General features: G+C 33.9%; 1 protein-coding gene and 3 non-coding genes across 4 annotated transcripts in view; 3 read left to right on the top strand and 1 right to left on the bottom strand.

Annotated features, from left to right (window-relative positions):
* The window catches only part of LOC146535020 (uncharacterized), a 32,037-nt gene that overhangs the window by 2,060 nt on the left and 11,423 nt on the right, over positions 1 to 18,554 (bottom strand). Inside the window, exon 2 of the mRNA XM_085190992.1 lies at positions 85 to 4,464. Within this exon, the coding sequence (XP_085047118.1) occupies positions 85 to 4,464 (4,380 nt within the window). The remainder of the gene's footprint in view (positions 1 to 84; positions 4,465 to 18,554) is intronic.
* Positions 8,354 to 8,425, top strand: TRNAE-CUC (transfer RNA glutamic acid (anticodon CUC)). The gene has a single exon. It is a non-coding gene; the product is annotated as a tRNA-Glu (tRNA).
* TRNAN-GUU (transfer RNA asparagine (anticodon GUU)) lies at positions 14,940 to 15,013 on the top strand. Its single transcript has one exon. It is a non-coding gene; the product is annotated as a tRNA-Asn (tRNA).
* On the top strand, positions 16,196 to 16,267 carry TRNAE-CUC (transfer RNA glutamic acid (anticodon CUC)). Its single transcript has one exon. It is a non-coding gene; the product is annotated as a tRNA-Glu (tRNA).

The raw sequence follows: 18,554 nt of genomic DNA, 5'->3' as shown, positions 1-18,554 counted from the left end.
TAGTTTAGTACATCTTGATCTCGTGGCCGAAGGTTGGTTGGTCGGAATTTATCAAATTTAATGCTAAATGTTTATATATCTTACCTCTGTGTTGATAGGGGAAGGTGCATTTACAATTCTAAGTGTTGAGTCTTCTTCTTGTAATGGCGTTGTGGATCTAATAGAATAATTTTCTCCCGATGATATGATTTTTTCCGGAGGAATTTCTCCAATTTCACCACCTTTATGTTTCATTACGTTTCCTGTATATTCATTTTCATCTTGCTCCTCAAGACTTTTCATCACTTCTTCGAGCATGCTTTCAAAAGTAGACATATTGTCACTAGAATCATTTTTGGTCACTTTACTTTGTTCTACCAAAGCCTCTAACGTTGGCGGAATATCAGGTATTTTTTTCTGTTGTCTGTTATTTGAAGCCGGTGTTACAGAAATAAGTATATCTTCATATTCATTTTTCGCTGTAATGATGTCTAATTCGTCATCTTTTAACTTTTCACTAATGGTATCTTTTTTTGTGTCGTCGGCAATGTTGTTTGGATTATATGGCTTAAAGGAATCTTTTGAAATTTTAGGTGACCAGCGTTCAGATTCTGGTGCGGCATATTTTGGTACATTTATAGAATAGTTCGAATCTTGATCTTCACTTACTTGATCTTCTGTTTCCGTCTCAGGTTTTTTGTTATATCTTTCCGATAATCTGGGCCTGTCTCTATATCTGCTATATAAATTATTCTTTATTGTTGTTGTAGTTATATCTGACTGTATGTCGGGTTTATCACTTGGCTTTTCCGTAGGTCGACGACCTCTAAAACGATTTTTAACTTCATAAGTTCTTCTAGTAACAGTTCCTTCTGTAGTAGAACTGTATGTTGGTCTCCTGCGTCGAAATTGACCACGTCTTTGAGGGCTTTCTGTTGTTGTAGAAGATGTAGAAATTGCCTCAGTTGTCGGTTCAGGTTTATAAACCGGTTGCTTGTAATCTTGAAATTCCGGTCTAGTATGAACTTGCTTTGTTTTCAAATCTGCTTCAATTTCTTCAATCTTCATAGTAGTGCGACGCTTATCAAAAGCTGGTCTGTATGTAATAGTTTGTAGAGGTTTCCTTCTATCATTTTTCAATCTTGTAGATTCAGTGGACGCTTGGTGATATTGCCTGATAACGCCAGGGCGGACTCTAACTCTGTTATAAGAAGGAGTTGTTTCAACAAAATTTTCCTCTTGTTCTTGTTTTTGATTAAAGTCATGGCTAACACTTACAGTCTCTTCCGGTTCTGGTGGTGTTTCTATTTCTTCATGATTAATTGGTTGAAATCCGTCATTAATTGAGTAAATGGGTACATTTTGTTCTGTTACAGGGCTGGTGGGTCTGGTAATGAACACATCTTCTTGTTGTTCCTTTTTATATTCAAGGGAAGTCTGCGGTGGATCAGTATTGTCTTTGACTTCGTGAGATCCGCTATTTTGTGGTACATACAAGTATTCTTCGTTAGAAGAAGAAAATTTAGATTGATAAGAGGTTTCCGATACGATATCAGCAGGCGTCGTATAATGATGTGGACTCTTAGACTCTTTATTTACAGGTTCAGTATAAGAAATTTGATCATTGCTGTATGCATCTTCTGTATCGAAATTTTTTGATATTTCTATATTATTTGTGGAAATACTTTTGGCAGATGGTTCTGTAATGGCTTCAATATCAACAGTACTTGTTCTCTCCATAAGCGTGACCGGATAGTTTTGGTGTAGTACATCTCTCTGATAGGCTAAATCACCTTCTGTGCTACCTTGTTTATTTCTTTTAGTAATTATTTCATCACTTTCTTGTGGTTTGTAATGGACTCGCCCTCTGGTTCGAGTTCTGCTCGATTTCGTGGTGCTTTCACTTGAGTCAAATGGTTTTCTAGTAGGATTTTCTGTCGATATTCTATTTGGTTCATATCTAGATCGGGAAGGCAATGGTTTTCTTTCCCTAAGTGGCCTACGTGTTACAGTAGCGCGGGTGGAATATTCTCCAGAATCTGATTTAGTTGTAGGATAACGAGGGCGTCCTCTTGTTCTCGTGGTTCTTCGTGTAGTTGTAGTGCTCGTGGTAGAAGACTGTAAATCTTGCGTGTTATAGTCAATATCATACTGATTATATTCCTGAGATGATTTTATTGAAGGAAAATCGTTAGAAGAAACTTCAGGGACTCTATTAATATCTTCAGTGTAATTTTCTTGTGTAGGTGATTGAGATTCTAAACTTTTTTCTTCAGATATATTTGTATTAGAACTTTTTTTACTGTTTTCATTTAAAGTGGCTTGATTGAAATTAGTTACTTCAGTTTGTGGCGCTGTTTCTGTCTTTGTGGAGTAATCATTTGTATCAAAAACTGGATATCTTGCATTGTGATTTTCAATTTCATGATGAATTTCGGGACTATAATTTTGTAAATAGTTTAGTGGTGGTTGCCGACTTGGCTGATATGATGGTAATGTTGTTGAAGATTCAATTTTTGTTGTTGTTGTAGATGTAGGCGTTACGGGATGCACAGATTGTTTTACTGCTCCTTCAACATAAGGTTCTTTATACTCATCGAAGAAGTTGTGGTAATCCAAGGGTGTACTAAAGTGAAAGGCTTGATTAATAGAATAAGGATTGTGTGTCTCTAGTAATTGACTAGGATATGTCGAAGGAGGTTTTGTAGTCGTGGATGAAGTACTCAGAGTGGTTGTAGTTTCAGGTTTCAAGGCATCTGCGGATTTTTGAGGCTCCTCAGATTTTGGGAAAAATTGAGATACGCTGTACTGATTTCCAGCGTTACTCAAAAAATATGAATCAGTTTTAATGGGTATCGGCTGACGCATATTACTGAAATCGGATTCTTTCAAGGGCCGTAAAGTATTTACTGATTGAGGTTCAATGGAGTAATAATTTTGTTCATAACTTGGTAAATTTACATTTGGAGAAGTAGTAGAGTAATAACTAATTTTAGGTCTTTGTGTGACATATTTTTGTTCTTGTTTGTATGGGACTGGTTCTTTAGAATAAGACTTAGAGTAAACATTTGCAGGTGTTGTAGTCGTACGAGGCGAATATGTATCTTTAATAAAAGAGTTAATGATGACCGATCCTACATGTGGAGATGGAAAAGGTATTTTGGCAAAACCTTGTGGTGTATTGTAACTAAGTGGTGCTACAAAAAATGGCAATTGCCGTAATTTTTTATCAACATTTTCTATGTTAGATAAGTATGGAAGTTCAAATTTCACATAATTTTGTGGTGGAATCAATGATGAAGGACCAATAAATACTTTGGGAGCATTTAATGGATTAACAGAATCCAGCACTGCGACTGTATCAGCACTCTTTAACGAATGTAGAACATCTCCGACTTTGACTTCGTCTTCGTTCTTATTTTCTTGCGTAAGAAAAATGGCTAACGGTGGCTGATGAGGCTTCAGTTTTTTTGGTTTAGACGTTGTTGATGCAGTAATTGGGAATGGTAAATTATTTGTTGAAAATTTAGGGAAAAGATCCATGTCGAGTAGTGGATTGTTTAAGCTTGCAAGAAATTCTTGAGAGTTAAACGTATCTTGAGATTTAATCGCTGGTCTTTGGAATTCGCCAGCAAGATTTTGGACTATCGGATTTGGTCTTTGGTTTTGATTGTAAAGTTCTGTGTTTAAGAGTTGAGCTGACGTCAGGGGATTGCGAAAGTTGTATTGTCCTCTATTCAATGACTCTAATGGTACATAAAGTAATTGAACTTCTTCTCTTTCTGCTTTTGGGTTGGTACTTATCGTTTCTTTGGATTTATTGCTGTCTTCAAATTTGAATTTTTGTTGTAATGGTTGTAGTTTCTTCTTGTCAAAATGATAATTGCTGCTATTTTCTACGCGATAGCCATCTACAAATTTAGGGATTTCAGCTTTAGTTTTTGGAGTTTGACTGACAAAAGGTTTGACTGGAGATGGTACTGGATGAGTTGTTTTGATGGAGTTTTCAAATTTGATCGGATTAAGAGAATTGTGCGGTCGAGGTTTTAATTGTGGAACGCTGTCAAAGTTAAACTGAGGAGTTATAAATCCTTGGCTTAATGGGAAATTCGGTTGAGTCAAACCAAATCTTAGGCCTTGGTTGAAACCTTGATCTGAGAGATAATTTTGAGGTGCTGACGGTACCGATTGTAAATATAATTGTCGATTAACAGGAGAGTTAAGAAATGCCCTTGATGGAAATTCGTCTTGACTGAAACCTGTTGGCCTTATAAATCCTGGAAAAGGTTCGGATAATATCCTAGGTTCCGCTACCGCTTGCCTTTTGATTGTTGGTAATTCTTCTTTGTCCACTGGACTCGTTAAGGGAACCCAGTCGCTTATATCGGCTGTATAAGAGCTGATCTGGCGAGACCATCTCGTTTGCTCTTTTGCAGTTATAGCCACGGCAATCAATGCCACTAAGGCTACCACTGTGTGCGCCATCTGCAAAAAACAATTATATGTTTTAAGAATGAATTTATTACAATTCTATGTCATTAAAAATATCTGCACATAACAGTAATATCAACGTTATTTATAAAGTGATTTGTTCGTTCGTTGGCTTAAAATAGTATCCTAAAGTTGACCTAGGTTTTAATATCCTGAATTATATTATCCTGAACGGTTGACGGTTACGAGCTCGATTTTTCTACTCGGGAATGAAATACAATATACAATGAAATATTTGAATATTTTCATTTGTTCGCGCTGATGAGGAGGTAAAGAACGGCGTTGAGTTCCGCCACTCAACACGCAAGTGTTGAATCGCACGCAAGCTTCCGCAAGGTATTTGTCAAAAAGTGGGAAACAGAAGTGGGAAAGGAGTGTCTTAACACTAGGTTGCTCTGCTACATGCGGGATACAGTGAGGAGCTCAAAAAAAAAGAAAATTTGAAGAGTAGACAAATAAAAAAAATGCGTAGGTAAACCCCCAAGATGTAGACTTACGTGTTTACGCAACTGTTACAGTAACGTTGCGTATAAACGTAGCTAATGCCCTTATTATCTGATCAGAATAGCAATTTATGATTGTGCGACCGTTTAGAATAACTTCCTTCAAGGAAACGTGCTGTGAAAACATACAATTTCTTTGTCATGCCCATATGTACTTATAAACATTTACAAACAATTTACTCACTTAGAAATTTACAAATAACATTTTTATACAACAACACAACTTTTTTTTGAAAAAAACATTTTTATTTAGAAAGATTTTTTAAGTAGCTCTAACATACTGTAAAATGCTTGAAAGCAATAAGTTATTTATGAGGATGTATTCGTGTAATCTATACGTTAGTATACATTATCTTTTCAATTTTAATCATTAATGATTAAAATAAAAAAATAATCTATACTAATGATTAATTCGATCAATGATTAATGATGAGGAGGCCTTTCAATTTTAATCCTCTCTCTCTCAATCTCAAAGCTAAAGATTTTTTTGAACACTTGGACCCGCTAACTCGCGCAGGAGTTAATAATTAAAATTGAAAAGAAATATTGTGTTGCATATCCATACTACTGAGGAAGGCTGTAGGGCTTGTAGGGTGTTTTATATCAGCAGCGTGATAACAATGAACACTTCTATCAAGTAGTAGTAGTAGTAGTATTCTTAGATATTTTCATTTGACTTGGCAAGCAAAGCCGCAAGTAAACACTGGAATAATATATACCTACAATTAATTATACCTTACTTCAGATTAAAGCATTGTTCAAACAACCTTGGTCAAATTAGGCTGTGTTGAGACGTCCCGTCGCCATATTAACATATAATGCGATGCCTATTTAGAACCTTGGATGAGCAGTTTGATAACGTAGTTCACTAGGGCCCGTATTTATAACCTCATAAAAATCTGACGAATTTTGCCCCCCTTTTTAGGCTATTATTTTTTAGGACTTAATCACAAATGTATAGTTTTCAAGTCAGTCAGTTTTCAGCCTTATAATATCGAAATAAGAGTTTTTTGCTACATAAACGGCAATATCACACAGTCAAATATATTTTTATTATAATATATTACAAATATATATATAGGCATGTTAAGTAAAATTGATAAGTGAAGTAAAACCGCATAATGCCAAGTTATTTTTCCATATCAACTAATCCAGTGAAAGTACACAGTTTCTACTTCGCAGAAAATCAGAGATTTACCATTAAGTGTCGACGGCTTTAAATTGCTATTTTATTATACCTTTCATATAATCGATTACCTCCACCTAAATTTCATCTACTTATCTGAAAAATCTGTTTGACGTTAATTTTATTTAAATAATACATTTATTTTACTAAAAAAAATCAGTCAAGCGCGAATCGGGTTCGCCCACCGAGGGTTCCGTACAAAAATTGGATGTTTCGATCTTTTTTCTGAAATTCAGGATCAGCCTAGCCATTTCATCTGATATCTTCCTTGAACTAGCGGCTTTAATACCAAATTTTACTCCCATTTAAATCTATTATTTTTTTAGGATTTAACCACAAATGTTAAATTAAAAACACTCTGTATTATTAATAATATAAAGCTTAAGAACATTGTCGCAGTGGTTCGTGTCCTATTCAAGAAAATCTTGAAAAATAAATGTGTCCTACTACGTATCTATTTAAAGCTAGAGTACAGACCATCAACACGACTATTGGGGGTTCAGTCTCCGCTCAATGGAATGAAATATTTAATATTTTCATTTCTTCCGCTCTGGTGACGAGGCAAAGCGCGGTGTTGAATTCCGCCATTCAACTCGCAATGCCCCGAAAATTCGGCGGAAATTGAAAAACAGAAGTGTTTCAACGGGAACAGAGTCTTAACCTTTAAGTATGGACGTCGGGTCTCACAGGCCCATCTAGCTCTACGAATTCTACAAATCGGCCACTTCTCGCCCATTGAGTCGCTCAGTACCTTTCGTATTAATGACAAAATGAATGTAGATAGCAGTGGTTGTGTCTCTGGGTTCAAAACACGTGAGCATTTAACTTTCTAAACGGGACCTGGGTCTGTCAGACCCGACGTCCATGTTTCCCATACATAATGACTTCAAAACACCATATACTTATTTTTATAATATTACAAAATATACTTTAATATTTTAATTGTATTATTTGTATTCAAATGGTTTTATTGTTATATATCATATATTATTTGGCATTGTTTGTTATATATTTAAGTAATATACCTATTATTTACTTAAAAAAGATTCAATTTTTTTAGTTTTTATGATAAAATGAAAAAAAATTATCGACCAAGCACGTTAGGGACAAAAATATCGGTACTTTATAATCAATATCAAACAAAAGAATTGGACGACGACATTTTTTTTAAAAAAAAAGCACTTTATCAAATAAAAAGACACATTTCGTATACTAAACTACTCTAAGAATTGAGAATGACTTTGACTCGCGTTTCGCGATCTGATCTATCATTTATTGAACATGAAGCTAAAAAAATAGTTTTGGGTTCTTGAAAAGCATGTACACTTTGCCCCCAAAAGATATATAGAAAGACAACACATACTTATGTTGAATGCAATCGTCCTGTTAGCCTACAATGTTGAAAGCCATTGTGTATCGATGTTCAATAATACCTTATCTTGAGGTGTTGTTGTGAAAATTTTTATTTTATAACATAAGATGTAATTTCTTTATTTTTTTTAATTGTTACACTTTATATTTTGTTAAAAAAATATTTATTTTATTATTTGTCTTTTTTTTATAGTATTATTTTCTTAAGAGTCATCCCATGTGGCCAAAGACTGAAATTGTGACTTTAAGTTACTTAAATCGTTGTGATGCGTAAAGTTTAATAAAAAGCGATTTTATTTATATTGATTTTGTTTGATTTGAGGCTATTCATGTAAACTAAAACATAAAATTGTCCTCTTCCTTTAAAAAACAGACGGAATACTTATAACCAATAAATTTACTGGTCTCACAGACCCGACGTCCATATGTGTGTTATAAAAAATTCACGTCCATAGTTAAAGGTTAACTTTACGTTTCCCTACTACTCTGCCATGTGCGGGATTCAGCGTGGTTACTCAGCATCTGACCGTAAAAGTGACATTTGTGAGTTCGATTCTCACTCGAGGGCATGAGTTGCTCTCTGGGTCGCTACCTCTGGTAAAATGGCAAAGCGTGAGGTTGAGCTCTGCTACTAAACACGCAATCTCAAAAATATCACGTTGTGTGAGGAGTGGAATGTCTTAACACTTAGTTTCATTTACCTACTCTGAAGCGTGAAGCTTTATATAAAAATGTCAGATAAATTTAGTCGCCTATTAATACGTATATTACAAATATATCTAGTACTTATATTATATTCATTCTTTTTCGCTGTTAAAGAATATCCGATATGGTCTAGTGGCTAGGATACCTGGCTCTCACCCAGGAGGCTCGGGTTCGATTCCCGGTATCGGAAATGTAAATGTTTTGAAGTTTACAAATAATTTCTTTTTTTTATATATAATAAACATATACAGGTACTCTATTGAAAACTCATAAAGATCGATAATAAATCTGGGGATAAAGTGTGGACGAGGATGTCACTAGGTTCTCTCTTTTTTAAAAAAAGTATTTATTAGTAAAGGCTATTTAACTTATGGTAGGTACTTATCCTCACAGCATCAGCGTGGTAGGCAGAGGGAACCCAGTGTTAAGAAACTCTATATCTCGTTTTCCGCCGAAAAGTAAGTAATTTTTCTAGTTTTTCAAAGTAGTTTTTCTGTAGGTGGCGGAAGTAAACGCGCGCTTTGTTTCGACAAACAAGACGTGATACATTATGTTATGCCCTATTTTGCTGAAATAAATTAATAATGCAAACCATGAAGTGAACATTTTTACAGATAATATAATATAATATAATATTTTCCACGCATAATTTTTAATGACTTGATTAAAAAATGAAATGCTTTTTAAAATTAATTAATTAATAAATTAAAGTTAAAAACGAGATCTGTCTCGACACACCATACTTGGTACGGTGGTGGGTGCCTACAACCCAATCTTATATAACAGAAACTAATTATTGAAAATCGCTGTTATGTCACAATATTATTATAAGTAGAGCATTGAGAGTTCGTATGTATGAAAGTGCCTTTCTCTTAATATAAATTAATTCATTATTATATTCACTGATTTCGAACTGGTACTTTTTGGTTATATTTTAATAGTATTAATATAATCAGCAAGTTTTTTATCTATATATGTACATATGTATAGACGAAACGCACTTCTGAAATTAAAAGGAGAAAAATATATAGATTGGGGAGGGTACGAAAGTGGTTCCCTACAGTTCCTGGTTTATATTTTGTAAGAGAGGATTTCTCGAAGTTTAGTTTAGTTTTCCTTATCATATCGGCGTAAACGTAATAATCTTGGGTTCGACTCCCCTCAGTGGAATTAATAGTTTTCGATTCTTTGCTGAAGTTGTGTTGTAACAAGACAAAGCACAGCGTTGAGTTCTATCTTTCAAGTCGGTCGGAGTCCCAGAGTGAGTTACCACTAAGTTCCCTTTTCGTACTCGTGCGTGTAGCGTAGCGTGGTACAGCATGATACACTACGTATTACGTAAAACGGATCATCGGCAAGTACCTACAACAAACTACGTTCCGTTCCACGCTACCGCAGTCTGCAAGCGCCCGATATACTCAACGGGCCATGTCGTCGATGCTTAGTGGTTTTGATGATTGTGAAAGATAGACAGTAATTGTTATATGAACTCGTATATGTTTATCTATCTAGATCATATGTTCGTATAAAATCTGTAAGAAATCTAAATGCTGATAAGACGCTGACTATAGGTACAATATGTAGCTTCATTTACTACAACTGGTAAAGAGGTAACTATATACTGATAGTTGCCCAGACCTCAGTATATAATCGCATCTTGCCAGTCCTATTTGTATATTACATTATAATCGTTTCACAGTTTAATATCATAATAATGTGTCGTTAAATTTATGAGATTTATCCGTAATTTAGGTTTAATATTTCTTACACTTGCATGTCTTAACGAGTTGAATGATAGTTGCATCAGTCCGTATGCGTTCACCCCGGCCACATACTGTCTTGACAATATTAAACCTATGTTTACTTTAGTTTGGTGTATAAATAACACCATCACGACTCAGCACTCTGTCAGACTATAAACGCGACGGCTGGTGTGTTCGGTGCCGCGTCCAACGCGTCGCGTCGAAAACCATGTGAAAGATGTTGAGTTTCCTCGCTCTACAATACCTTGAAAAATTGGACAGACATTAGGTTCTCTATGTCTACCCTTATACATGCAGGTTGTAGCTTGAAGCTAACAAAAATTCTAAAACTCTCTGCGTATCTCCTTAGTAATTAGTAAGAGAAAGCGACGCTATACCATGCTAGGTACAAGTACTTACGTACACACAGTGACCCTTTGTATGTCGGCATACTGATGTGGAAACCTAATGAATGCTAGGACTCTCGTCAGTGGATCTAAAAGAATTCAGGTTACCGCCTAGCGTCAGTGGAAATTAAGATTTTTCTAATTTATATCTTTTTTAGCTTATTTTCATTTTGTAATTATTGCATGGGTAGACCGAAAGAACCCAGTGTTTGACATTGTGTGTGAGTAATGTAACGTTTTGTCTTGTTATTGAGTAGAGAAAATGAAAATAATTCATTCCCTCGAACGGGAATCGACTTCATAACCGTAATGCTGACAGTCAGACGCTGTGCCACTGGGCCACGAAGCCTATAAGCCTATTGGGTACTATTGAAGTTCAAATTTTGGAATTTAGCATGTAGGTATTTTAGGAAGAGTGGTGGAGCTCCAAAATGTCCTCTCTAACAGATCTCGAAATTTCTACGTAAACGAAAAAAAGGGGTTTTCCTTTTTACGTATTAAAATCCACGCAAACAAAGTTGCGGGCGACGACTAGATCGTAAATATAATACTTAAGAAAATACATTGTTCCACAAGTAATTAGCACTAAACACGTGAAAGTTAAAACATTGTACTGTTGGTACTGTTCATATTGTTGTGTCTCGGTGTCGGTGTCGGTGTCGGTGTCGGTGTCGCATTGTGGAGGAAGTGTCGGGTACCATTACACTTCTATATCGATTATCGATTGTTGAGTAAACTTTACACTTCGTTTAGACTTTAGACGATAATGACTTAAGTGGTTGAAAATATTTATTTTTTAAATATATATTTTATAAGTAACATTTTTTTATGTTTTATAATATGCGTTTATTACCTGTATCGATCTATCAATAAAAATGAATGTAATAAATATTGCCATGATCTTTTGAGACCGCTAATAGTCGATGACGATGACAAAATCGTGAAGCTGAGAAATAAAAATAAACATTCCCCCGAATGGATATCGAACCTGCAACCATCGAGTATACAGTCTGATACTGTAATACCGGGTCATGATATCATTAATTGTAATGACCATTTATTTATATTATAATCTAAAGTAATAACATCGAACCAGGGCTTTTCCAGACCCAGATCGCAGGTACCAGAGCGCAACGTGGTAATTTCTATTTAATGCTAAACGATTACTTTCACAAGTGAGTGCATATTCAAGCGGCTCAGTTTCCTGCGACCCACTTCCAGCAAGTCGTCAGCCTCACCCGACCTTGCTGTGTTGTGATTGTACCTAAGTACAAATAAATATTTGAGCATTTTGATATTTTAATTTAAAATATCTTTTTATGAGGCGTCTGACTGTAAACAGGTGTGGGTTCGATTTCCACGCGGAGGAATGAACTATTATGATTTACTCAATTTTGACACTTAAAACGCGAACGCGTCTCTCGAAGACGGGCGTGGCCCCACTGCTAACCCCGCTATTTACGGGATACAGCGTGAAACTATTAACTATTATTCCTTTGTTACTAAGCTCGCGAAAATGCTTCACGGATTCAATCCCAGTTAAATATAATAACCTCCATATCTTAAACTGTATACGCAGTACAGTCACACAATAAAATCGTGTTGCGTGTAATATGTAAGTGCTTACCTGTAATAAAACGCGTATTATAAGTGCATTGACCGGAATCGAACCTGCATTACGCGGGATCAGTGAACCGGTCATTGAGCATTACTATATAAGTATTAAGCATATTATATAGATTTGTAGAGAACTTTGTAGAGGTGAAACTGAAGTATTGCAAGATATATTATTTACTATTTGTGAATTATTTCCATAATAGAGGTCCTTTATTTCACTTAAGCGCGACGTTAAGCTCCTCTGCTCAACATATAATGATTCAAAAATTGGGCGGAAAGAGAGAAAGGGGACAGAGTGTCTAAACACTAGGATATATAGAATATAGCGCGAAGCTGAAAAAAGATTTTTTTCCTATTTACATTTAATGACTTATAAATCAAAATTTATAAAAAGAGCTGAACGTTTTTGTCGAAATGAAATAACATAACTATTGTCACATCGATTTTTTTAATAGGCAAAACGAAAAAAATCTTCGTGTAACTTGCAAAAATGTTCAAATATACTCTATAAATACTCGTTGAGTCAATTTTAAAGGCACGTGAGAAATTCACAGCATCCAGCCAGGAAGGGATACAGCCAGGAAGGAATACAGCAGTTACAATTTTACTCCCATATAAAGCGTGGTAGATTGACCACTTTCTTTATAGTTAAAGAAAAAAAGATTCTTAAACAAACACTATAAAGTCTACTATAGTTCCAATAACTTTTTCCACTCCACATTTCGTAAGCCAAAGTAAAAAACCAAGTGAAATGACAGGAAGAGTGAACTGGTTCCGACTGGTTACAACCGGTTTGAGTTAGCTTAACCAATTCGAGCTTAAATGGACTTACTTTCGTTTCGGACTTTCGTTGATTTTGTGTTGTAATAAAATGAAATCTACAAACGAAATAGTCAAATATCTACGAATATAGTTGTTGTTAATGTTATGGTATGCTTGTATTATGTAATACAGACAATATTATTTAATACATTATGAATTGATGAGATGCAAATAGTAAATTTTAAAAAGTATTAATTTCATTTAAAATTATTTATTTATTTTATCTAAAAACTTGTATAATATTTAAAAAAAATAAATCAATAAATCAGGTTCACGCTGAATCCCAACACTGTATGTACAAAGCATACCCTAGCCCGTACCTCCCGTATGCGTAATAGCGGACAGCGGAGTGCCCGCGTATACAGCGTGTCAAAATAAATTGCTTATTTACAGTTGTAATATTGAACTTTACAAGTAATTTCGTACAATCTCTGTCAGGGTTACGAACTTAACGACGCATTACGAAATCGACGGCAACGAACTCTTACCACTTCTGTGTTTACAATAAACAAATTAAATGTACACCTGTCTTTTTATTACTTGTTTTTAAAATAGATTTATTTTCTTTAGCTTCTCCCTCTATCACATGGCAGGGTAGGCAGAGAGAACCTGGGAACCTGGTGTTAAGACACCTACTCTGTTACCTACTTTCCTCCGAATGTTCGAGGCATTGCATGTTGAGTGGTGGAGCTCAACGTCGCGCTTTGCCTCGTTACCAGAGCGGGAAATAAAAAAAATATTAAATATTCCATTCCACCGCTTCGCAATCGAACCCACAACCTGTCGCGTTTATAGTCACACCTTGAGCTATTAACAAGTAAAATATTTTTTTTCCGGGTAATTTTTTTATGATATATTTACATTTTTAATTTATGGCGCATCGGCCCGGAACGAGTTTCGGCGAAAGTGAAACCGAATGTGGATAAAATGTTACTTATTTTTATGTATGTTTGTATGTAATATATAGTTTTATAACACAGAGTTATTCTTTACTTATTTTTTCCTTTGTTTTGTGTTTATTTTACTTTAAAAAAATAGTGTAGTCGGGGTGTTTTTTTGACATGGATTAATATAGATTCGTTTCGCTACATAAATAACATAATCATTAATTTACAGGAGAGGATTTCAAAGTCTGATTCTTTATAATATCTATAACTTAAAAGATTCCCTAAGTTTCAAAAGTTTTAAAGTTGCTAATTTTACCATCGGACAATCTTAATTTAGGGTCAGGCGATATACCTATTCTTTGATACTTATAAATTATAAGTACTCGTATGTATATTAATTCAAAAACTAAAGGTTAGTAGGTCGTCGTCGCCGCCCTTTTAAAGTTTTCCACGACCAATTGATTTATTTTAATCAACAGATTATGGCTTCGACCTTTCATGAAGGAGTAATACGTTCCCTTGTCTAATTGTAAATTGTTATGTTTAACTTATTTGTTACACTCGAGTACGAGGAGGCTGTGGTCGCGCAGTGTTGTAAATATAACAGATTTGATTACGATTCCTGTTCGGGGGATTGGAGTATAAAATTGGAGATGTATCGGAGAGAAAGTGGAGAAAGGTTGCCTGTGACTTCCCTGCTATATGCGAGATGCATTGCGAGATACTGGAAAAATCTTACGTTCATATTTCTTAATGAATGTAATTACCTTTTACAGTACATATATAGTTATATATGAAGGTATATACAAAATTTTGGACAAGCTTTCTTACACTAATTAGGCGGTCGGCAAATCGATCATTGCAGTGAAAGTACGGAATGCTGTACCATTGATTGCGTAAATTTATCATGTAATACGTTCTTTAAATAGTTTTGGATTACTATTCGATATATAATAGTAAATTATTTTATTTATTTTAGTTTAACAGATGAGCTAAATATGAGGTGAGCGAATACGCAAGGAAAACTAATTTATTTATTTTAATAATCATCATCATTTTAAATGAAATCAATTTAAGTGGAATCAAACAAATTCTTCAGCTTTATATAATTAGTACAGCTCTATAGATTTGTGGTGCGTTTGCGGCTTCGCCCGCTTAAACAACACAATTATTTATAATAGATGTACAGTTATAGATAACTATAGATAATAATGATATGTAGAGACATCGCCTCCGTGGCGCAATTGGCTAGCGCGTTCGGCTGTTAACCGAAAGGTTGGTGGTTCGAGCCCACCCGGGGGCGGTTACTTTTTATTCTTTTTTATTTTTTTTCCTTATCTAATATAAAAAATTAGCAATTGTAAAAAGTTTAAATATATTTTGTTTTTATAATTTTATTTAAAATCTATCTATCCATCTATTTATAGAATTAACGTAAAATAACATAGAAGAAAAAATAACGATAATTTTTAATTTTGTTTTCTCAATTATATTTCAAACTAGCGGCTCGTTCGCGGTTTCACCCGCGTGAATTATGTTATTATTAATTTCTGTCTCCATGACTACGTCTTAGTGACGTTATGCAAAATTGGAGACTCCTAGCATTTGTAGTAACGAAGTTTCATACAAACTTTCGATCAGAAAAACAACCCCTTAGAAATCGAATATTGCAAATTCGAGCACCTACGTCCTGTAAGTAACTTTTATGCAAAATTTGAGATTCCTAGCACTTGTAGTTTCTGAGATTTCGTGATGAGTGAGTGACCTTTCGATTTTATATATATAGATAGATAATTAAACATATGTATGTACGTATATTATTTGACACATAATTGAGAAAACAAAATTAAAAAGTGTCTTTATTTTTTATATATTTTTTATAATTCTTTGTAATAATATATGACATATGTTTAAGAAATGCTTAAATCAAAAAACAGTAAAAGTGAAGCCGAAGAAGTTATTTTTAAAAATTTTCCGCTAATCTAACGCTCCAAACCGTGACATCCATTTTGAGAACAAGAAAGCTTGAAAATGTACAATAAATAGAAACTTACTAAATATTATTTTTGACGATGTTTTTTATTAAAATAAAAATATAAAAAAGTAAATTCACAATTTTTCCCACAAAACAAGTTTCGCCCGCTTGGTCAAATTGAAATAACTAAGAATTGTGTATGTTGTATGACGTATGATATGATGATGACGACAGGAGCGGCAGATCTTCAGTTTCTGCAATATTTTTCATATTTTTTTCTTTTTTGACAGACGGACTAAGCAACACAAACATAATATTTCAATTCATTGAATCAGTAGCTTTTGAGATTAACGCGTTTAACCAACCATATTCTTAAGCTTTGTAATTTTAAGTATAGGTTTTATTTTTTACTAACATAAATATTTTCTTAATTCAGAATTATTTTATCGCTTAGAGGTAAATATAATGGAAAAAATAATATGAGCCATTAATTCAGATTACTGCAGGACATCCGATATGGTCTAGTGGCTAGGATACCTGGCTCTCACCCAGGAGGCTCGGGTTCGATTCCCGGTATCGGAAATGGTCTTTTTGACACATACATTTCCTTTATTTACTTATATTTTTTGTTAAAGAATTCTTCATATTTAATGAAAGCCCTGATTTAATAAACTTATCATATAAAACTTTAAATAAATTAAATTTAAGATATTGTACATTTTACGCCGGTTTTATGAATATGAGCAGGAGAGTTTTGTAAATAAATTAAAAGTAATGAGTATCACATACTTCATCTCTCCTATATCTCTACATTTCTCCTACTTAGATAATTGTATATACATATTTCTTTTATTAACTATATACATAAATACCCTTCTACCCGACCAGTGAACTGTCTTACAGTGATATACTGTGCCAACAAAATTATTCGTTTTGTTCTAAAATATACAAAGAGAAGCGTGTTTTTGTTTGACACAATAGATATTATTCGAAGGTCAAAGTTAAAATACTCGACACCGACAATGATCGTCACTTAAGCAACACTGACGAAGAACATTGCAGATTCCAGATCAGGATGCCAGGACGCCCTTGGACTTTATATGTATAGATTCTTCCGTCCATGATGTTAAACCATACTAACATAAATTAAGCCTACTTTGATCCTTGACTTACTAAAACAGCAAAAAGAATTGCGAAAATGGCCATCACAGAGTGTGCAACACACACCCATTACTCTCAAAGTCGGTTAGTTTATAACCACAGCGTGATAGCTGGACAATTAGCATGTACTTGCATTACATGACTTGAATTCGTTATCTTGTAGAGACAATATGTCTATATATTTTGCGTTATAAGGGAAAAACTTTGTTTTGGTAAAGTTTCTGAAAACTGATATTTTTCTGAGAGAGTTCTTTTTAAATTTTACTTTACAAAGAAAAAACAAAAATAATGTAGTGCTTGATAGGACCGAAATCTTTAAAATCGCTAACAAAATATACACAACAAAATTTACAATTTGAATTTATTTACAGAGATTTTTTAAAGTATGTCACTCATTTAACAAATAGATTATAATTTATTTTAATATTTTCGTAATAATAAATTATTAAATTTTATAAACTTAATAACTTAAAAATATTTTGCAAACATTAAGTAATAATTTTCATCATAATTACATATTAATTAAAAACAATGTCTTAAAAAGCCCTATATACGTAACCTCGTTCTAAATTTCGTATGACTTTATGAAATCGGAGAACTGAGTGTCTTATCAATAGATTATCTATATCACAAGATGCGTGAGAAAAGTCAAACAGATATAGGCCGGTCTATGTTATAATACTTTGTAATAACCGCATGTAACCATTTAATTAAAATTCGACTCACCTCAGTTATGTCACTTACTGTACAGCGTGTAGTGCGCGCGCGCATGCCATACTAATGTTTTACCTACATTTTATTATAGAATTTAGGTTCTGTAATACGATGTTAATTCCCATTGTTCATTGTTATGAATTATGTACTAAGTGTTTTTTATATATACTGACATTATACCTGAAGTGTTTATTTGGTTGAACGCGCTAAACTCAAGAACTACTGGATCGATCTAAAAAGTCGTCTTATAGTTATAAAAGCCTGAGAAAAAGTTTAATATTTTTATTATTGAAATAGTTGTTTAATGTCGTCATTTTTCTGTCATACAAGTATATAACAGACATTAAATTGGTGATTTATTTATTTATTATTTTAGATAATAAATAATCAAAAAATATGAAAAAAGTGATGTAAGTTAAGTAATTGTAAGTAGTTGTTGCGAAAGCGCCATTCGTGAGATTGTTTTAACCGTTTTAACAATCAAAGCCTTTTGTATTTTATTCCAGTTGTACGCGTATTTGTTAGACAGAATAAAATGATCAACATTGCTTTGAGCACCTGCAGTCAAAGGTCAATGACCTGTCGAATAACTAAATACCGAGCGGAAGGTCAGTGAAAGTGGTTGGTCCGCCTGCCTGCTAGGGAAGTATTGTTACTAGTACAACTATTGATTTCTTTAAAGGGATAAAGTTTGACTGTTTGTGGGGACATCCTTATTCAGGTAATGCTCATTTCCCTGCTCTGGGAGACAAACTGCGGTGTTGAGCTCCGCTACTCAACAATAAGCAGAGTGTCCAAAGAGTCGGAAAGTCTTGACATTTGATTCTCTTTGCCAACCCTGCTTTATATGTAAAACTTGTAGATAAAAAATAACCTACATACAGTGATAATAAAAATTGAAAAATCTAAATAAAAAATCAATGCCTATATATCAAAAATGCCTAAATATAAATATTGTATTATGCTATTATTAATTAACTCCTCGAAGTCGAAG

The sequence above is a fragment of the Heliconius melpomene genome, chromosome 10 (genome assembly GCF_056956725.1).
Source record: "Heliconius melpomene rosina isolate 202511_hmr_F chromosome 10, ASM5695672v1, whole genome shotgun sequence".
NCBI classification, from domain to species: Eukaryota; Metazoa; Arthropoda; class Insecta; order Lepidoptera; family Nymphalidae; genus Heliconius; species Heliconius melpomene.
The sequence above is the reverse complement of the archived record's forward strand: the minus strand, read 5'-3'. Positions and strand labels throughout refer to the sequence as shown.